Raw genomic sequence first — 19,893 nt, 5'->3', positions numbered from 1 at the left:
CTGAATAAATACCAGTTAATCCTTTAGTTTACCGGACCACGACCTGATATATCGATGTCGCCTTCAGGCGATGCCACCTTTTTTGTTACCTGTCCCTTAATACTATCTTATTTTCCTTTTCATTCAGTGTGCATGCCTCCGTTTCCATATCGTAGGCCAGGTAGGTGTCTGATTTCGAAGATAACTTTAATCTTTTCGACAGATTCCTATCTTCATTGTAACGCAGTCTTGTTGTGCTTTGAAATGATGAAATTGTTAATAATAAATTGAACTGAATTGAGGTCAGAGGTGGGCAAACTTTTTGTTAATCACGGCCGCATTTCGAATACTTATGTAGCCTACGGCCGCATTCCAGGGCATAGCCGCGGTGAACTAAATGGACGCAAAATACCTGTGTTAAACTGTCCATTTCCACTAATTGGATTACGTGTCGACGGCCGATTGTACAAGCGCTTCCCTTCTACGGCCGCAAGTTGCTGTACGAATTTATTTCCGCAGGGTGTCGCTGAGAAATGCAGCATGATCTTGCACGACTTGCAGAAGGCTCTTGTTGCAATGACTTGCTGCACGAAATTGTACGCAATCTCATTGATAGTTGTGTTAGTTGCCAATATTCTTGTTTTTATTCATAGACTGTTTAAAATTCGATTACTAGATTACTTGCAATACAAACTATGTTTGTTTTCTTCAGTGTCTCTGTTTGCAATACTTGTGCTTATATTACTAGGGCTAGAGTGCTAGAGGTTTGGAAAGAGCGGGATGTGTACTAATGATGAAGAAGTTACTCATCGAGCACCAAATTCGGCAAAGCTCATCACTGTTGAGCCTACTGTCATAGGCACGATGTTCATCATTATTTTATCCAACATTCTGTCCAAGCAGTACATCCATCAGCGCATTGCGTCCGATCACAACTTTAGTCTGAACCGAACAACAAACCAGTCATGTTCTGATGTGAAAGATAACACCAGCGATCCATACTATCTGCTGGAACAGAAAGTTTCATCGGAAACTGCTGCATGGTCTCTGTATCTAAATGTTGCAAGTGAGTATATCCAAATTGTCAGAGCTGGTACAGATTTATTCGTCACTTGTTTCACATATTTTGTTATTATTCGATTATACTTGCAGTAAAATGAAATTTTATGACTGTATGTACATTGTACACAGTATTATTTAGTGATTTAACCATTGCACATAGCTTGTCTTTGAAGCAAAAGATGGAGAGAGCAATCTCAAGCATTTCAATCAGTCCAGGCCATACGATGACTCTATGACTGGTCAAAATTGAGTATCATGAAGTACCTGTCCAAAAATGGGGATGTTGGGCTACGTCAAATATATGTCGCAATCGTTAATAAACTCAAGTGTGATACAACACTCTGTGGCAGGGACGGGCAACATGCGGTCCGTGACGTGATTTTGAGCGGCCCGCACACAGTTTTTGGTCTTGTAAATGATAATATGGCCGCCTGTCATAGTCTTCCGCAATTCTCCACTAGACTTGCTAACTACGTCATAATATAGTGACTGTAGGTTATCATTTCTTTCTTTTTCCGGACACAAATAATTATAATAGTTCTTTGTTTTATTTATATCTGACAAGCAGCCAGAGTTCAAAGAACCTGTACACAACTTTGATCGACCACAGATGCCTCATTGACTTTGACATTGACTCATTGACAACAGGTATTGAAGTAGCCCCTACACTACGTTAATAAATTCATGGAATACTGCTTAGGTCTATATGCTTCAGAGTTAAAGTTTACATTAAATACGATTAATCCTTGCACAGGTGGATAAATACGCGTTTAATGTATCGATTCAGTAATCCCGGCCCGCCAAGTACTTCATTTCCCACATCCGACCAGCCGACTGGAGAAGTTGCCCGCCCCTGCTTTATGGCAATCCTGCTGGCTGATCCTTGCTTGAAAAAATGTCGTTCCCACAAAAGTATTCATCTCCCAATTCAAAAGTGTTGTTCTGAATCAATCCAGGAGCGGATTTATAAGTACTGCATCGCTAATATTATTATAAATTATTTTTAGATGGTATTCCGGCTCTGTTCTCAACTGTTCTTCTAGGATCGTGGGGAGACAAAGTCGGAAGAAAGTATCCAATCCTTCTTTCGTTATTCGGCTTAGTCGCATTCGTTTCCACTTTTCTAATTGTGATAATCTTCAATCTATCTCTCTATTTCCTCTTTATCGGTTATATTTTCTGTGGTTTGGTCGGGGATTTCGGCAATATCATCAGCTGCTCTTTGTCATACTTGTCAGATATCACGACTCCCGCGCAACGTACATTGAGAATAGCGGTGCTTGAGACAGGATTAGGTAAGTGTAAACAACTACATTGGCACCTCTCCGATACAGACACCATATTGAAAAGTGTTCCCCATGACCAACGACCAGTCATGTCCTGCGCCACTGATATGAATTTGGGGGTTTACGACCGGACATGGTCAAAGTAGTCATTATTGAGACTCAAATTTCAATAACAGTATCAATTTATCAATAATTTTATCATGTCAAAACACCACGAGACTGCGATACAATGAAAAGATAGGAAGGTGTCGAAATGACTGGAGCAGTCATTGAAATCAGACTAACACCTGGGCCTAGAATCCCAGGGTGGGCGGTTTTGAGAAAGAAGGGGGCAAAAACGTACGAAGGGGGGCAAAAATGTTAGAACGTCCTGTGATATATAGGCTATTCAATTAACCGGCAACGAAACACGACCAAAAATCACGTGAAAAATGGTGTGTTCTGTAACTACCGCGAAAGTTGACTACAAAATGTCAAGTAGTCGTGAAAATCGGTTTTTCAAGCATCGGCTCGGAAAAATTACTTTTTTATATTCAATTGAGAGTTGGATGTATAAATTTACTGTTTATATGTCCTCTTTTTGGATATAAAAATTCTTTTTTTTGGGGGGTAGGCGAAAATTTGTGTCAAGCTTGATAAGGGGACGATGAGTCTAAAAAGGTTGGGAACTACTGGCATGCGCACTCTGGATGGATACAATTAGGGAAAACGTAAACAACTAATGATGAAAATGGATGACGCATGTGTCGATAGGCGAGGTTGATATGTCAGATTGAGCTCCGGTATTTACTAGTATATTATTCAGGAGAAATTGCTTGTATTTTAACTTCAAGTAGAAGTAGAAGTAAATGAAGTAACGATTTCCGAAACAAGTTGATACTTATAGTGAAAGTAGAAAATGAATATCTGAAAAGTATTTAAGTAAGTAGCTTCAAAACTTGAGTAGATTTTATCGAAATGACACTGCAATGATATTGAAAATAGATACAGTTTTCGGGAATATATTCAGTTACCACGCTACAGGGGCTGTTTCGCCTAATATATTGTACCGAAATGACACTACAATGACATTACAAATTGTTGCAGCTTTTGGAAACATATTCAGGTACTGTGATACCTGGGCTGTTTCGCTCTGATGTTATGACAATTTCACTCATAAACACAATTTAAAACCTCAAAACTACTTTTTACTTTTCAACACCCAAATTATAAAAGGAGAGAAGGTTACAAAACGTATCCACCTGAGTAGGTTGTGAAAGTAGGCAATACCTACTTAAGTGCCCTGAAAATGTAGAAATACTTTGTTACTGACCAGATCCGACCACTATCAGTTCAACCGAATAACTAGCTAGTAATTGGGTCCACTGCTAATGCAGAAAATTTATAGGTGTCGGCGGTTTTGTGGCATCAATGACGAGCGGGCTTTGGAATTTGGAAAAGGGGTTTCAGAATCCGTATTGGTGCATGTTTGGATTGAGCATCTTCAATTTTGTTTACGTTTTAATTTTCCTGCGTAGTAATGTTGAAAGAAAAGTGCCAGGAATATTCAGGTAATATTGATTTTGTTTGATGTTTGTGTGTAATTTGTCAGGAATTACATATCTTATGTAGGCCAAGCCCGCCGATAGTGCTTATTCCTTGGTTTACAAACTGAGGCATATCATTCCAGAACTTTTGTACAGGCTAACTGCGATACAAATTTTTTAGTAGACTGCATTTTTATCATTCACATGAACTGACCATCAAATTAAACTTCAACGATAGAAATTACTCACTAAACTAAGATAGGAATAAGATAGGGGGTTGATCAGCGAACATTGCTGACTCTTTTCAAATCTTATATACTTCTTGCTGTAATGATGTACCGGTATGCTTGTTTCAAAATTACGAATATTTACGAAAACAAATCAATCAATTGATGCTCGCATTGTTTGTAACATATGACAGTTTGATAGATCAACACATTTCACATATCGTATGCATTTTTTGAAATCTTAAAGTCGACATAGGATATGTTTTCATGAGCTGTTTCCCAACGTATTTGTGACTTATTGAACTGTAAAATGTCTAGCTACTGGACATGAAGAATCAGATTTTAATTAGCAGGTCTTTCAACACTAACAATGTCATGCAACTATGCCTGCGGGCTGTAGGCTGAAGAAGGATATAATTACATAATATCATGTTTAATTCCAAACAAAAACATTCAGCCTGATTTACTTATTATTCAACAAACAGATGAAAAGTGACAGTTTTCCAAATCAACTGAAATCAACATCTGGTATTGATGTAGACATGTCGGATAGAACAAGATTAGTAATTCCTTGCTATAGTGCTGTGTTTTATTGATTCAATCACTTTTATTTCGTTATTAGTTTGACGATTTTAAATTATGACAAAGATTTGAATAATTTGAAAATAAAGAAGATGTTCAACTTGCTTTCACAAGGAATAGTAATACAACACAACAGAATAAATTTAAAAAGGCTGTACCGGTACCTGATATCAATCCCATTATTGGGAGCAGTGTGTGAAATAGGCTCAATGAAATCTGCAGATCCAGTAAATGTAATGCAGGCTAGTATTAATTCGGGAGAACCAACTTGTATTTCCATTTATTGATGATAGTTTCTTCTAGCAATTCTATTTTTGTACGATATATATTACAGGCATTTGTTTTCTAAAGAACCTTTCGTACACATGTATCAAGTGATGAGATCGCGACAAAACGGCAGGCACCTAACCTTGATACTCTTCACCCTTTGCTTCTGTATTCTTATAGCAACGGAGAGTGGGGTCAAAGGTCTACTTGTGATATATGTCATTGGTGTACCGTTTTGTTGGAACTCGTTACTTATCGGGTATGTATTCATCAACCCTTTACTGTACCAATTCATATTGGCAATTAAATAATCATTATTCCTTTTACATTGGCCTATTCAGTGCTATAATATATAGTTATTTCATATTGCAATGATCCTATTCGAGTGTTATTGGATATCATTATCCCCGATACTTGCCCAGTGCTACGATGTTATTGAGTATTTATCTATTTGTGTGTACAATAGTGTGTAATTGAATATTATATTCATATTGAAATGAACCCGAATATTTTCGGCTGACACTCGTCGGGGGTAATCGTCAGCGACTAGTAGATAATTGGAAAGAACATTGTATATCAACATTCGTATCACAAAATATGACGTATAAAATAATGTATGAACTGCTACTTCCAAACTCCTGGATGGCCACGGCATGAAGACATTTTCATATTGGGTCACCTAGTCCACTACCCGTTTACATATTATTTTTATCTCATTTTGACCTGTTATTGCTAGGATTTGCAATTGACACCTGACGATTCTCCCTCTACTGTAGTTGTTAGCAAGTTTACGATTTATGATCTTTATTGCACCGTATGTCATATTTTTTCAGTTTATTCAGTGGGTTGGGTCAAGTGAGTTCCTTCGTTTCACTGATCGCTCTCAAAATCTTCTCCAAATTTTCGACCCAACCAACATTGCTCTCTTTTGGGATCATTACAAGCATATTGTCTTCCGCATTATTTGCTTTCTGCCAAACCACATGGATGCTATTTCTTGGTAAGTTGTTAAGAAAATATATTTGATCCAATTCGGTACCCCGCATAGTGATATGCAACACCGTGACACATCAGTTGTATAGAAATATTCTTTAAATATGTTGGTCATAATATCTTTGTTTGAAATTATTGAATAGAGATATTGTCTCTATCATATGTGGGTTAGTGTAATGATTTAATGAAGAATTTAATGTCTATGACTGTCACATCTCAACCGAGATGGATGTCCACTCTTTCTCACCTCTTTCCCTGATATCTTGCAGGTCAGGCCTTGCAAGTATTTCTCAGTCTGCCTTCACCAATCATAAGAAGTCAGGCATCTCGTATTGTCGCTCCCGATGAGGTTGGGTCGGTCTTTGGAGTTCTGGGATGTAGCATGGTGATTGGAAATACTGGCGGATCGTTGCTCTATCAAGGAATTTTTGTAGTCACCGCGGATACAATATTTCCTGGGGCTGCGTTTTTGGTAGCAGCTATTATTCTGTTATTGATATTGCCCCTTTACTGGTAAGTAAAAGCTATTGGTCATAATGATAAGAATCATGTTTTTGAGACACTATGCCAAATATTTGTCCGCGTCCAATCATAAAATCACTAATGAAATAACATTGTTAGCTCTGAATATTGTTCAGGGTCATCCTAGTGGGAAGTAGCAATTTCTGAGTCACATATTAATCTGTAGGGTTTAGCATAGCCTGAAGTTTTCAGCCACAGATACTGATCTTGGTGATGTGACATCCTAGCCGCTAGAATCCTTGTTTCTTGTCCCAGATTTTATTTTATAATACGGTAGTCATGACAAGAGCATGATTCGAAATGCCAACATGCATTTCAACTACTAATACAGAATGGAAGATGGTATGGTGAACGCCATGATTCCATGACTATACTAGTTCATCATTTTATCATGGCTATCTTGTCTAGTGATTATGGTGATATATCTCATTAAAACGAACTAAATGTGTCCCTAAACTGCTTCTGAGATCTTGAAAGCAACATAGTTTTGAAACTTCACTGCACAACACTACAGTGACCTCTGAAGTTTCTACAAGCCATAATCAAGCATGCTTATGCGTTTAATTAATTTTTCTAGGAGCGGCTACAATCGGTCTGAGCTAAAACAAATGTCTGCAACAACCCAATACGATGCCTTATCTGAGGAAGAGTAATAAATGTATTGCAATATTTCCTGCTGTGATTATAATGCACTCCAGTTCAACAAGGAGGACAATACAATGGATATGAACTGATTTATACTAACTTCGCAGGTATAGATAGAAATGCATATCTGATTGCATGTGACATGCGAACAGGGGTTTAATCATGTCTCAGTTAATTTTACCAGTTAATCTTGCAAATGATCGTAAATTGTGCGATGACATTGCAGCTTTATTTCCTACATCGTGGATTTGATCAAATTTTGGGACCATGTAACTTTGTAACAGAGTCACATGTTGCTTAATTTTAACTTCAACTGAATGTGGGTTGCAAATTTTTTATTGCAAAAGTTAGCGATTTCAAATGACACCCTTTCTTTCATATCGAATGTGGAAAATGTCTTTCTATGCAAATCCTTTTAAACTTTTGAGCATTGCTTGTAACTTTGTGGATACTGGATATATTCATGAATTATTGCAAAGACCCGATGCTGTATCAATTTCAGTAGCATACTTCAATCGCTAAGTATGTCTATATATATATTTCATGTCTGTATCAGTTATATATCGCTGAATTGCTTTTTGTTAGATTTAGAGAATATTAAATTTAATTCAAAGCTCTTACCTTCTTATTATTGCCCTTGTTATGACTGGTCCAGAATTTGCTCGCGATTCTTATATGCTTGCTGCCCGTCATTTAGTAGCTGTTACTTATGAATTTGATTTAATATTATGACAACCGTTTAACATGAAGACTAACTAGTTGACCTCAAAAGGTCGTATCTACCATCTTCTCTGTGATACCGAATACTGTGTTTTTTTTTTGTCATTCTTGCTGTGCGCTTGTTATGCACTTGGGTTTGGAATGATAAGTCTCTCTGTTTAATATTGCTATTGATGTGTTGCATTTTGGCTTATTGTAATTTTCTTATATTATCATGATTAAGATTGAGGTCCTATTTGTTTTTATGATATTTCCTAGGCTTTCTCGCAATTTCCAGTTACGGTAGTAAATGTAACTTGACATTATTACATCAAACCTTTTATTTTAGAATCTAGCTAGTTAATCACCACCCACCTATCTGGGCTTTGGCAATCAATAGATATGGACGGTACGGATTTAGATGATCCAATTGAGAAGATCGACGGTGAAACTTCACTAATGCAATCAGCAGATGGTCAAGATCACAAAAGTCCATTGAAGGATGATTCATATACGCATTCAGACACACAACGGCAGTTGGGTTGCTTAAAATATGTCACGGTTGAGCCTCAAGCGATCGGTGCCATGTTCATCGTGATTTTATCCAACATTTTATCGAAAGAATATATTCACCAACGAATCGCGGATGATTATGACTTTTCTCTAAATGAAAGCACAGTGCAATCCTGTTCTGCTGTGAAGGACAATTCAAGCGATCCGTACTACGTGCTTGAGCGGCAAGTTTCATCGGAAAGTGCTTTGTGGATATTGTACCTGAATTTAGCAAGTGAGTGTCTCATCTTTGGAGCTTTTGAAGTTGTTGAGTATCATGATAGTCAAATTCAGCACTTTTAAACTTTTTTTGATTGTCGCCCCTATATATTCCTTCGAGTTTCTACAAATCCTGACGGTAAATATGATAAGGAGTGAGGAATAAAACTTAGGCCTACTTTACAGCAGTGGTTCTTAACCAGGGCTTCGTGGACCCCTTAGGGATATGAAGCACCAAATCAAGGGATACGAGATGCATTAGCCTTTTTGTCCGTGAATTGTGTAATACTGGGCTGTATTCGATACGAAACTCATTTCAAATTCTTATTAATAATTTAATCATTTCAATACACTACAAGACTGCGATAGAATGAAAAGATAGGAAGTTGTCGAAACGACTTGGAGTAGCCTAGTCTTTGAAATCAGACACCCACTTGGCCTATTCAATGTAAAAAGGAGGCATGCACAATTGCACATGCACACCGAAGATTATATAACAGGACTGGCGACAAAATGAGGTGGCATGTGTCGGAAGGCGAGATCGATATGTCGGGTCGTGGCTAGTGACTAGTATTGATTCAGTAGAAATTGTTTGTATTTCGACTTGAATGTTGACATTGGACAATTGACATGCACGACGACTGTTGGATAGCCGGCGAGATACCGTTCCACACTGCAGGTCCGGCATAGAGTGCGTTTGTTGTCAATTGTGTTCCCATAGGTTAGTGATGAAATGGTCAGTGTTGGGATGACTCGAGTCAGACTCAAGTCACCTTTTTCGAATGACTTGACTTGACTCGAGTCACTTTGCTAAAATGACTTGACTTGACTTGGCATATCAGAAATATGGATTGACTCGTGACTCGGAGCAAAATTCACGAGTCAATTTCAAGTCATCAAGTAATCGATGTCGATAAAAATCACTGAGACTTGCATATGTTCGGATTGTTCGCGAAACGCTGGTGTAACCGTGAGAGCGACCAATCATTTAATAATCGTGCGTTTTACTGAGCCTCCATTGTTCCCTCACAAATAAATTGATCACAAACGAAATGATCAAAGCTTACAGCATAGTGTCCTATATGGTGTCGACACAGGCAAATCTCACGCCTAAGTGAAATTGATTGACGTCACAATTTCCATTTTTCATTTTTATGGAGATTGGCATTGGGACGCAACAATGCTGTCCGGCTATTTTTCTCTTGAGCTACTCTCTCGTTTCGCGAGACAGCATTGTTGCGTCCTGAGCTACTCTCTCGTTTCGCTAGACAGCATTGTTGCGTCCCAATTCCAACCTCCATAACAATGAAAAATTCGAGGCTGATTGTGGGAGTTCCAGGGCCACCAGCGGAATGAAATTTATATTTTCGTAATCAGTGCAGAGTCAGCTTTCGATTGATACCCGTTTTACCAAATTTAATGCTCGGCAAGCCGGTCAAAAATGACCGTCAAATTGCCTGTAGCCAAATGGAAATTATGACGTGATACAATTTCACTGAGGCTTGAGATATGCCTGTGTCGACACCATATAGGACACTATGCTTACAGCTTACGTTGTCGTAAACTAGTATAGTAAAGTAATTAATCTCTGTTTTACCTTAACCAAACTTCTTGTTTTATTGAAATTGAATTCGAATATAGTTTATATTGTCCTCAACCATTGGCACAGAGTCGAATTGTATCATATCGATTTGCAAATGGGTAATGTATTGCTTCCTATCAATTCGCATCTATTCTCTATTTTGGCTGGTAGGCTAACTATAAACTATGGTTTAGCAGTTCTACTTATATGTGAGCGATACAGCGCCTTACGGGTATATTTAACTCTATATTCGTTCATCGGTTCAAAATCAATGACCACCCAATCTGTATTTCAGACAGCTAGCAAAATGCAATGACGTTATCATGCCCCATACTTGGCAAAGGCAACTGGACTCGTGACTTGACTTGACTTGACTTGACTCGGCTTGACTCGAGTCATCTCCAAAAATGGAGTGACTTGACTCGAGTCACCTTTGAAAATCGATTCACTTGACTTGACTCGATTCAAAATGTGCAATGACTCGAAATGACTCGTGACTCGAAGGTAGTGACTTGATCCCAACACTGGAAATGGTCCGTATCACAAGTTGTGTTGAAACCACAATGGCGGCTCAAGACCAGGTTTTGGCGGCATTTTGCTTAAAACCCAAGAGGTCCGAACGCTAAATAGGTTAAGAAACACTGCTCGATGGGAATCAGGGTTGATCTTTTCCACTCAAGACTTGCCAGCATGATGCCACAAATCCAATGCGACGACGGTATAGGCCTATCATTTGCAGATGGGATCCCTGCATTATTTTCAACAATTCTTTTGGGATCCTGGGGAGACAAAGTCGGACGCAAGACTCCCATCCTCATTTCGTCTTTCGGGATGATTATCTTCATCTTATTTTTTCTCCTTGTCATCATATTCCACTTCCCACTCCATTTCCTTGTAGTTGGTCACATTTTGTGTGGCGTACTTGGCGATTTTGGCATTATTGTGAGCTGTTCATTTTCTTATTTGGCGGACATCACAACTCCTTTACAGAGAACCTTTAGAATGGCATTGCTGGAAACAGGCTTGGGTAAGTCCATTTCTTAGCGTTGAATCCACTAGGAGGAGAACTTTGTTATCCTGCATTACTGCTTCGTATTTATTCTATCACTGTAGAGCAGAGGTCTCAAACTCAAATGTGCTCGCGGGCCATTTCCTAGTTTTTGATGACGCCGCGGGCCGCAGCATCAATTATCGGGATATGCAATGTATAGGTTCCAGGCCTTATTTGACGGGTCCTTGCAGACAGGCATTCCACAAACATCGTGGAAATGTGATTTACTATTGCATTATTCACGCTTGACACGAAATAAAATCACATTTTCAAATATTTGAATAATTTTTTTGTTCCGGGCATAATTTTTCTAATTAATAAGTTACATACATAATACGAGAGGATGCATCATGACATCCTAAAACTGTCGGGTTATAATAGTGCAGCTAGTAGACCTTTGACGCGCCACAATTTTATGTAGTATATTTTAAAATAGACTGAAGATTGATCTGATATCAGAGCATTTGTGCGGTGTAGCCTAACCCTAAAAGTGATGTGATAGTGAAGTTTGTTGAGATTCCAGTGATTTTTGTCGTAGTTTTAGATTGAACTTTAAGCTCTTATATCTAAAAAAATATGGCACTAGAATATATTGTCGAATACTGGAAATTCCAAAATGCCGTCGCGGGCTGCACAAAATGCTCTCGCGGGCCGCGTGTTTGAGACCTCTGCTGTAGAGCCATTATAGGGATATGGCATACATCCTGATATCTTGTAGATATTTTCCCAAGGTCCTAGTACAGTGGTTCTCAACCTTTTTGTCCCCGTGGACCCACTTTGGACCGTCACGACCCCCCCCCACTAATATAAGCTATAGTGTCAATATAGTTCAATTACCGTGCAACCATCACCTGTATTGAGAAAATATTATTAATAGTGATAAATTGCAACAAAATAGCTGTTTTACAAAAGGGAAGACTTTTGTAATTTTAAAGCGAATTCTGTAGCTGCATTTCCACGAAGTTATGCGGTAGCGAATGTAATAATAACGCGTAGCGCTTCCGATGACGTCTTTGGGTATAATCGCACCAAAAAAGTGAATTTCTAATGAACATTAGCCTATAACGTCCAGCCATTTCTGTCATTTCATCTTGAAGTTATTCTGGAATAGCGGTTTTGTATATCACAGGAGAAATGGATTTTTGCCAACAAAATTTTTCCAAAACCCCGATAAAACATCTCTAATCAGTAACATGTTCGTATGAGTGCGCTATTGGCAATTTGGCAATTAAATTGAGTTTTCACAGTAGAGTATTTCATCTCAGACGACCATTTTGTTTATGTGAGTCCTGAACTTTTAGCAGTTATGAAGTGTAAAACTGCCTTGTGATTAGGTTTATCAACTATTTTTCGAATTTGGAGGTTTCGCGGACCCCCTGAAAATGCTTCACAGTCTGCAGATCCCCGGTTGAGAACCCCTGCCCTAGTAATTAGCGACAGGGCAGATTTTGCAATTTACAAATTTCTGGTGCGGTATGATCTTTTTTACGTGTTTCGCATTTCTCTTGAATTATTTGTGTATCTAAAATGTATCAATATCTCTATCTCGACACAATCAACCTATTAGCATATAAACTATAAAATTGAAAACAATACTGTAGCATCTTTATGTTAGGTTCATTGCGGTTATCTGCTATTTGCACTGTAGGAATTGGCGGTATCATGGCTGCAATGACAAGTGGATTGTGGGATCTGAATAGAGGTTTTCAGTACCGTTACTGGTGTATGTTTGGTTTGGCTGTCTTCAACTATCTCTATACGTTGATTTTTTTGCCTAGAAATTCTGAACGAAAAGCATGTGACAAATACAGGTGCGATATTGATTTGTTGCTTGGCAATTTGGAATGCTTATTACGATACCGATAGCATCCTGTTCCTAGTAATATCATTCCATAAACTTCTTGTGTGGTAAAATGTAAGTCCATGCTGCATTGCATTGCTATCTGAAAGTATTACATGGTTACAATTCAAATTGCAATTAACATATGTAGTGAGCAACCTCATATCCATTGCAATATTACGAATTTGTGACCATCTGCTCTTTTTTTCAGATCTTTACTATCAAAAGAGCCGTTCACACACATGTACCAGGTCCTGCGGCCACATGAAACTAATCGTCTCATTACTTTGATATTATTTACGATCTGCTTTTGCTTTATTGTTGCGACACAAAGTGGGATCACAGGTCTACTGGTCATTTATGCGATTGGGGTTCCATTCTGTTGCACTCCTCTGGTCATAGGGTATGTGTTTATTGAATTTACTACTGGTCAAATCTTTTCAATATGAAGAAATTGATTGCAATTCACACGCAAAAAGAATGTCAAATAGAAGCTAGTCTTAGTGCAATTTTACTTGTACCATGATTACTCAAATGAAAGAGACACCTTGAAATATGCACAGTAAATATTTTTTGTTTTGTATCATTCACTGCAAATATGATACGAAATCTGTTGTCCAACACATATGAGAGCTTTAGTGTCAAGATCAGCTTTTGTCTTATACAGGTGCATCTCACATATGAGTGATCATTTGAATGGTTGCCCGACATATGAGCATGCGACACAATGAAAAACGTCAGTTTAGCATGCGACGCTATAGCATGAGGACACATTAGCATGGTAACACATGAGCATAGGGACACATGAGCATGGGGACACATGCGCATGGGGACATATCAGCATGGTGAAACATGAGCAAGGGGACACATGGGCATGGAAACATATTAGCATGCGACACTTGAGCATGGTTACACATTAGCATGGGGACTAATCAACATGGTTACACATGGGCATGGTACCAAGTGAGCATGGGGGCACATAACCATTGGGACACTTCAGCATGTTGACACTTGTGCATGGTGATATATGAGCATGGTGACATGTTAGCATGGTGACAAATGAGCATGGGGACACTTGAGCATGCGACACTTGAGCATGCGACACTTGAGCATGCGACACTTGAGCATGCGACACTTGAGCATGCGACACTTGAGCATGCGACACTTGAGCATGCGACACTTGAGCATGCGACACTTGAGCATGCGACACTTGAGCATGCGACACTTGAGCATGCGACACTTGAGCATGCGACACTAGAGCATGCGACACTAGAGCATGAGACACTTGGGCATGCGACACTTGGGCATGCGACACTTGGGCATGCGACACTTGAGCATGCGACACTTGAGCATGCGACACTTGAGCATGCGACACTTGAGCATTTGTCATTTCTTAGTGTGTAGTCAAAATCATGGATTTATACCAGTCCGAAAATGATATATCTCCCCTCCTCCAACCCTAAGATCCCCCCTCCCAACTTTGATACCCATCACCTCAACCCTAATCTTGGGATACCGTAACCCTAACGCAAAGCCTAATCCTAACCCTAACTCTAACCCTAATCTTGGGATACCTTAACACCTTAACCCTAACCCTAACCAACCCTAATATCCCCCCCTCCCAACCCTAATACTCAATACGCATCACCCCCAACCCTAATGTTGGGATACCTTAACCCTAACCCTAACCCTAACCAACCCTAATATCCCCCTCCCAACCCTAATACTCATCACCCCCAACCCTAATCTTGGGATACCTTGACTATAACCCTAACCAACCCTAATATCCATCCCCCCAACCCTAATCTTGGGAAACCTTAACTCCAACATGGACCCTAATCATAACCCTAACCTAACCTAACCCTAATCCTAACCCTAAGCTAACCCTAATCCTAACCCTAACCTAACCCTAATCATAACCCTAACCCACCTCCAACCCTAATGTCCCCCCTACCCACCCACGGCACGTAAAACTAAAATAATATAACAAGTCCCGTGTCGAAATGCGAATTGGCAATCGCTTTCGTCTCACAAAAGGATATATTCTTTTAGTTCGTCTGATACGTGTAAACGATTCCAATATATGTGGAGCAATGACAACCTTTATCGCTTTACCGTGATATTTGGAGCTTTTCAGACAAATCTATACGGTCACATGCTCAAGTGTCGCATGCTCAAAAGTCGCTTAAGACACGCAAGTGTCGCATGCTCAAGTGTCGCATGCTCAAGTGTCGCATGCTCAAGTGTCGCATGCCCAAGTGTCGCATGCCCAAGTGTCGCATGCTCAAGTGTAGCATGCCCACATGCTCAAATGTCGCATGCTCAAGTGTCGCATGCTCAAGTGTCTCATGCTCAAGTGTCGCATGCTCAAGTGTCACATGCTCAAGTGTCGCATGCTCAAGTGTCGCATGCCCAAATGTTGCATGCCCAAGTGTCGCATGCTCAAGTGTCTGCATATCCACGTGTCGCATGCTCAAGTGTCTGCATGTAGACGTGTCGCATGCTCAAGTGTCGCATGCGTACATGACCCCATGCTCATGTGCACATTTGCTCTTATGTCCCCATGCTGATGTGTCCATATGCGCATGTGTGCCCATGCTCTTGTGTACCCATGCTCATGTGTCGTCAAGGCTCATGTATCGCATGCTCATATGTCACCATGCTCAAGTGGCACTTATTAAATTGTCACCATGTTGACGTGTCCCTATGCTCACGTGTATCCATGCTCGTGTGTCCCTATACTTATGTGTCCCCATGCTAATATGTCCTCATGTTAATATGTCCCTGTGCTGATATGTCTACATGCCCACGAGTCGCCATGACCAAAAGTCGCTATGCTCAAGTGTCGCATGCTCAAATGTCGCTTGCTATTGTGTCGCATGCTAATATGTCCACGTACCCATTTGAATATCATCGTGCTGTTTCCAATTGATAAAATATATGTGGCAAGACGCTATCACCGTACTTTCGCCTCAGGGACCTCGAAATGTAATTGGGAATGAAATATAAAGTTCTTTCCTCTCGAATTGTAGGCCTGCATCCCATCGCCATTGATGAGATTGTATTTGAGTTTGAAGAATTGAAGTTCCTATCTTGACACATCACAGGACTGTGACGGTATGGGAAGATACAAAAGTAGACAAAGTAACTTCGTGAAGTCCTGTTCCCAGTAGCCTACTATCATTCCATGAACTTCTCATGTGATAAAATTGCAAGTCCATACAACATTGCGTTGCTATCCTAAAATATTACATGGTTCCCAGTAAGTAGAATATGAAATTCAAATTATAATTAACGTATGTAATGGGCACCCCTATAAGACCCTCAGTCTAAGTGAAGTGAAGTCTATTGATCAACCCCCACATTAATATCATGATCAGTATTTTACTGTTATAAGCTCTAAAAGTGTTGCAAATAACTCTCCTTAGATATTGTTGTGTCTAGCCTTCCCTGTTCTGTATGCCTCTACGGGCACCATGATATTTGGTTCGTAATATGGATTTCTTCTTACAGAATACTCAGTGGTCTTGATCAAATTGGCTATTTTGTTTCTTTGATCGTACTGAAATATTCTCTGGTATTCCTTTGGAATCGAGATTGGTGATTCTGAGCTTACTCTCAACTGTCATATCTACGTTGACGTTCTCTTTCTCTAAAGCAACTTGGACTTTATTTCTAGGTGAGTTGAAATTTAAACTCTGTTACTGTTCTTATTGTTGACATGCCATAGGTCGTCGGTAAGAATGCAGTTCTGCTGTATTTGAATGAAAGTAGGTTTCATGTAGCCTACCTATCTATAGCTTTGGTCCCAACCTTTGACCTCCGCGGAACTGCTCATGTGTAATGATGCTGCTGCTTCCCACGAAAGCAAGGAGGATGTCCACATTTTCTGATCTTGCATTAGAACCATTTAAATCGCACGTTATATTGTTTATCAGAACTGCATTCACTATAGTACCGTACCATGCCGCTGTTTCGGACTTGGTATTATTGTCATAGAATCATAATCATCAATATTACTTAAAATGTTCAAATATCTGTAAATATCGCCACAAATCAGTCAATATTTCAGCCATCACAGTGCAGGCATATTAGTTGAGGACTTGAAAAAGTCAGTGCGCCTTATATTAAATAATTATAGTAAAAATATATTTTGGACAAGCAGACCTACCACTTCCCTTTAGCCTACGTAGAAATGAAATCCCTTAAAATAATAAATCTATTTCTTACCAGTCATGATATCTGTTTGTTGGTTAGTTGGTCGGTTTTGATTCTATGAAGGAGCGCTCAATGATCCGCTCAATGATTTGCCTGAAGTTTTATGCCGGACACCTTTCCTGGCGAAACCCAACCCATTTAACCGGACGTGAGGCACTGGTCTTGCTCGCCTACTCCTTGGCCAGCAACAATCGAACCTGGGACCTGTCATTACAATACAATACAAAACATTGGGTTATAATTTTCATATGAACAAGCTACACATACAATGTAGAATGCGATAAGACACAATGCAATGTAACGAACAGATAGGAGGATGTCGAACGACACGCATCAGTAGCGACCCTTTACTCAAACATCAACCTCGGCCTAGCATTAGCATGGTCAGAGGTGTAAACACAGACATACAGTGAGTTAGTGACTGTCAGTATATATAAAATTAATTGCCATTGTGTAACCGAATGGAAATGATAAGTAATACTCTCTAATGTTGTTGAACTACCAGTACCTGATAATGCAACTGAAGATGCATTTTATGACTTGTATATTTTCTAGCTCAGTGCTTTCAAGTCCTGTCAAGCCTGCCCAAATCAATCATACGCAGCCAAGTGTCGCGTGTTGTATCTCGCAACGAAGTCGGGTCGGTTTTTGCAGTTTTGACATGCAGCATGGTGATCGGCAATACTTTGGGAACTGTAATCTATCAAGGTGTTTTTGCGGCTACCGCAAATACGGCGTTTCCCGGGGTTGCCTTTGCATTGGCCGCTGCGCTCCTGTTCACGATGATACCTCTTTACTGGTAAGGATTGGTAACTTCTATTCTACTTGCATACAGAGGTAGTCAGTAGCGAAGTACTTCTACTTTGTCAAAGTATTCAAGTAGGTTTTGTCCACTTGTACTAGCTTCTCAAGTAGTCATGATTTAGACTAGTTGCTCTCAACCGCCGGTCCGTGGCCAGTTTCCAATAATTTAGACTTTTATATCTCAATTGCAAAATGCAAGAAGTCGGACTCTTTTCTTTGATTACAGTAATGAACATGATACATCAAATTTTGAATTGAATTTGAAATTGCAAATGTATATGGTGTCATAATACAGAGTTTTGGTCTGCTTTGGACTTCGCGGACGTCACAGTGTTGCACGAAACTTTATAAAAGTTGCCTACGACTGGTTTCTTGACAGTTATGAGTAGGGCGATTTTTTGACCTAAAAACGAAAGATTTTGAACTAACAAATCATAATTTTGACATTTTTTACCTTAAAGAAATCTATTTTGACCAAATTTTGACATCATGTATGTAAATTAGGTGTTTTCCCCACGTGATATTAGAATTGTACTACTTATCTTCATTTCTGGTTGGAACTGTCTGTTTTTACGAAGTAGCTTGGCCTGAAAAAACTTTCACTTAAAAACTGACAAATTTTTAACAGCACCTCGACTGGTAGAAACTTCAATATCACCATGCATAACATGACTAATATTGTAGAAATTGTTTGTATTTTGAAATGAATGTCACTGACCAAGTGACCATCTCTGCCATGATTCATAAATGACTGTATCGCACACTAATCAAATCGCCTGGATCGAATATGTAATGTTCTAGGAGTTTATTCTGTTTTCTGCAACAATGCAAACCATTTTTTCGCAGGATTGGATGTCGTCAAGTCATCAAACACGATATGCCTCGCAAAGACTCGGTGGTTGGAGTCAAATGAAGGACTGTCAGATGAATTGAATATACAACAATGGAGCACACATTTATACATATAAATTGAATATATATAATTTATGTATGATAAATATTCCACCCGTAATGAATTTAAAATTTTATAAAATGATGAGATCGGATACGAATATTGCAGTTATTTGAGGGCTGGAATCGCATGAACGTTTCAATTATCAGGGTTATATCTATCTATCACTATCGGTCGTTTTTGTCGTCGGTATATGCTATGTGTGATCATCATTACAGGGTTTTTCGGTTATTATCTATGCAAAATTATGATTGCTTTTAAAACATATATAGATACCACTACATTTTTACAATTTCAAATATGTTGCAGTTACTTTGGGACAGCTGAATAAGATAGTTTTTTTGTGAACATAACCAATCATTATTCATGAAAAGCGTGTTCTTTTGGCGTCGTTTATTGTTGGTATTTTCTCCGTGTGCTTACTGCTTCAGTGTTAGTTTTATTGATTATTTTATCAATTCACAAGACTACGATACAATGAAAAGACCATTTAAGGTGTCGAATCGGCTTGGATTAGTATTTCAATCAAACACCCAGCCTAGCCAGAAAAGAAACATGTAAATAAGAGGCATCCACACTGAATTAAAAGTAGAAGGCACCCCTACATACACCTACATAAAGGATAAGTGATGAAAAGGTAGTGACGTGAACGTCAACGAAGGCAATCAGACAGATCAATAACAGTTAATTTGTTGGATCCACGCCGACGACAGTGGACTGGTCAATTACGCCAACCCCTCGGCAACGAAATGACTAAATAAATACGCTGCGAGCAGGGTTCGAACCTGCGCGGGAATATCCCATTGGATTTCAAGTCCAACGCCTTAACCACTCGGCCATCACAGCTCTCGTGCAGAATGTGGATTGCGTGGATCCATTCTCCCGCC

The 19,893-nt window shown here is 39.3% G+C and overlaps 2 protein-coding genes and 1 non-coding gene across 3 annotated transcripts; 2 read left to right on the top strand and 1 right to left on the bottom strand.

Moving 5' to 3' along the window:
* Positions 1-464: 464 nt before the first annotated feature.
* On the top strand, positions 465-8,139 carry LOC145437208 (proton-coupled folate transporter-like). The gene is made up of 7 exons (XM_080314395.1): positions 465-1,045; positions 2,049-2,336; positions 3,715-3,877; positions 4,997-5,188; positions 5,763-5,929; positions 6,192-6,435; positions 7,022-8,139. Exons 1-7 carry the CDS (start codon positions 760-762, stop codon positions 7,095-7,097), a joined length of 1,416 nt encoding a protein of 471 aa, XP_080170521.1. The 5' UTR covers positions 465-759; the 3' UTR covers positions 7,098-8,139.
* Positions 8,140-8,190: 51 nt separating this feature from the next.
* LOC145437954 (proton-coupled folate transporter-like) lies at positions 8,191-19,493 on the top strand. Its single transcript, XM_080315325.1, has 6 exons — positions 8,191-8,575; positions 10,881-11,168; positions 12,841-13,003; positions 13,244-13,473; positions 17,806-18,049; positions 18,901-19,493. The coding sequence occupies exons 1-6, from the start codon at positions 8,191-8,193 to the stop codon at positions 18,965-18,967; spliced, it is 1,377 nt and encodes a 458-aa protein (XP_080171451.1). The 3' UTR covers positions 18,968-19,493.
* A 277-nt stretch (positions 19,494-19,770) lies between these two features.
* Trnas-uga (transfer RNA serine (anticodon UGA)) lies at positions 19,771-19,852 on the bottom strand. Its single transcript has one exon. It is a non-coding gene; the product is annotated as a tRNA-Ser (tRNA).
* Between the last annotated feature and the right edge of the window lie 41 nt (positions 19,853-19,893).

Source organism: Botryllus schlosseri, chromosome 4 (assembly GCF_051294905.1).
Source record: "Botryllus schlosseri isolate E-star chromosome 4, Bs_hap1, whole genome shotgun sequence".
Classification (NCBI taxonomy): Eukaryota; Metazoa; Chordata; class Ascidiacea; order Stolidobranchia; family Styelidae; genus Botryllus; species Botryllus schlosseri.
This window is presented reverse-complemented; position numbering and strand designations above follow the sequence as displayed.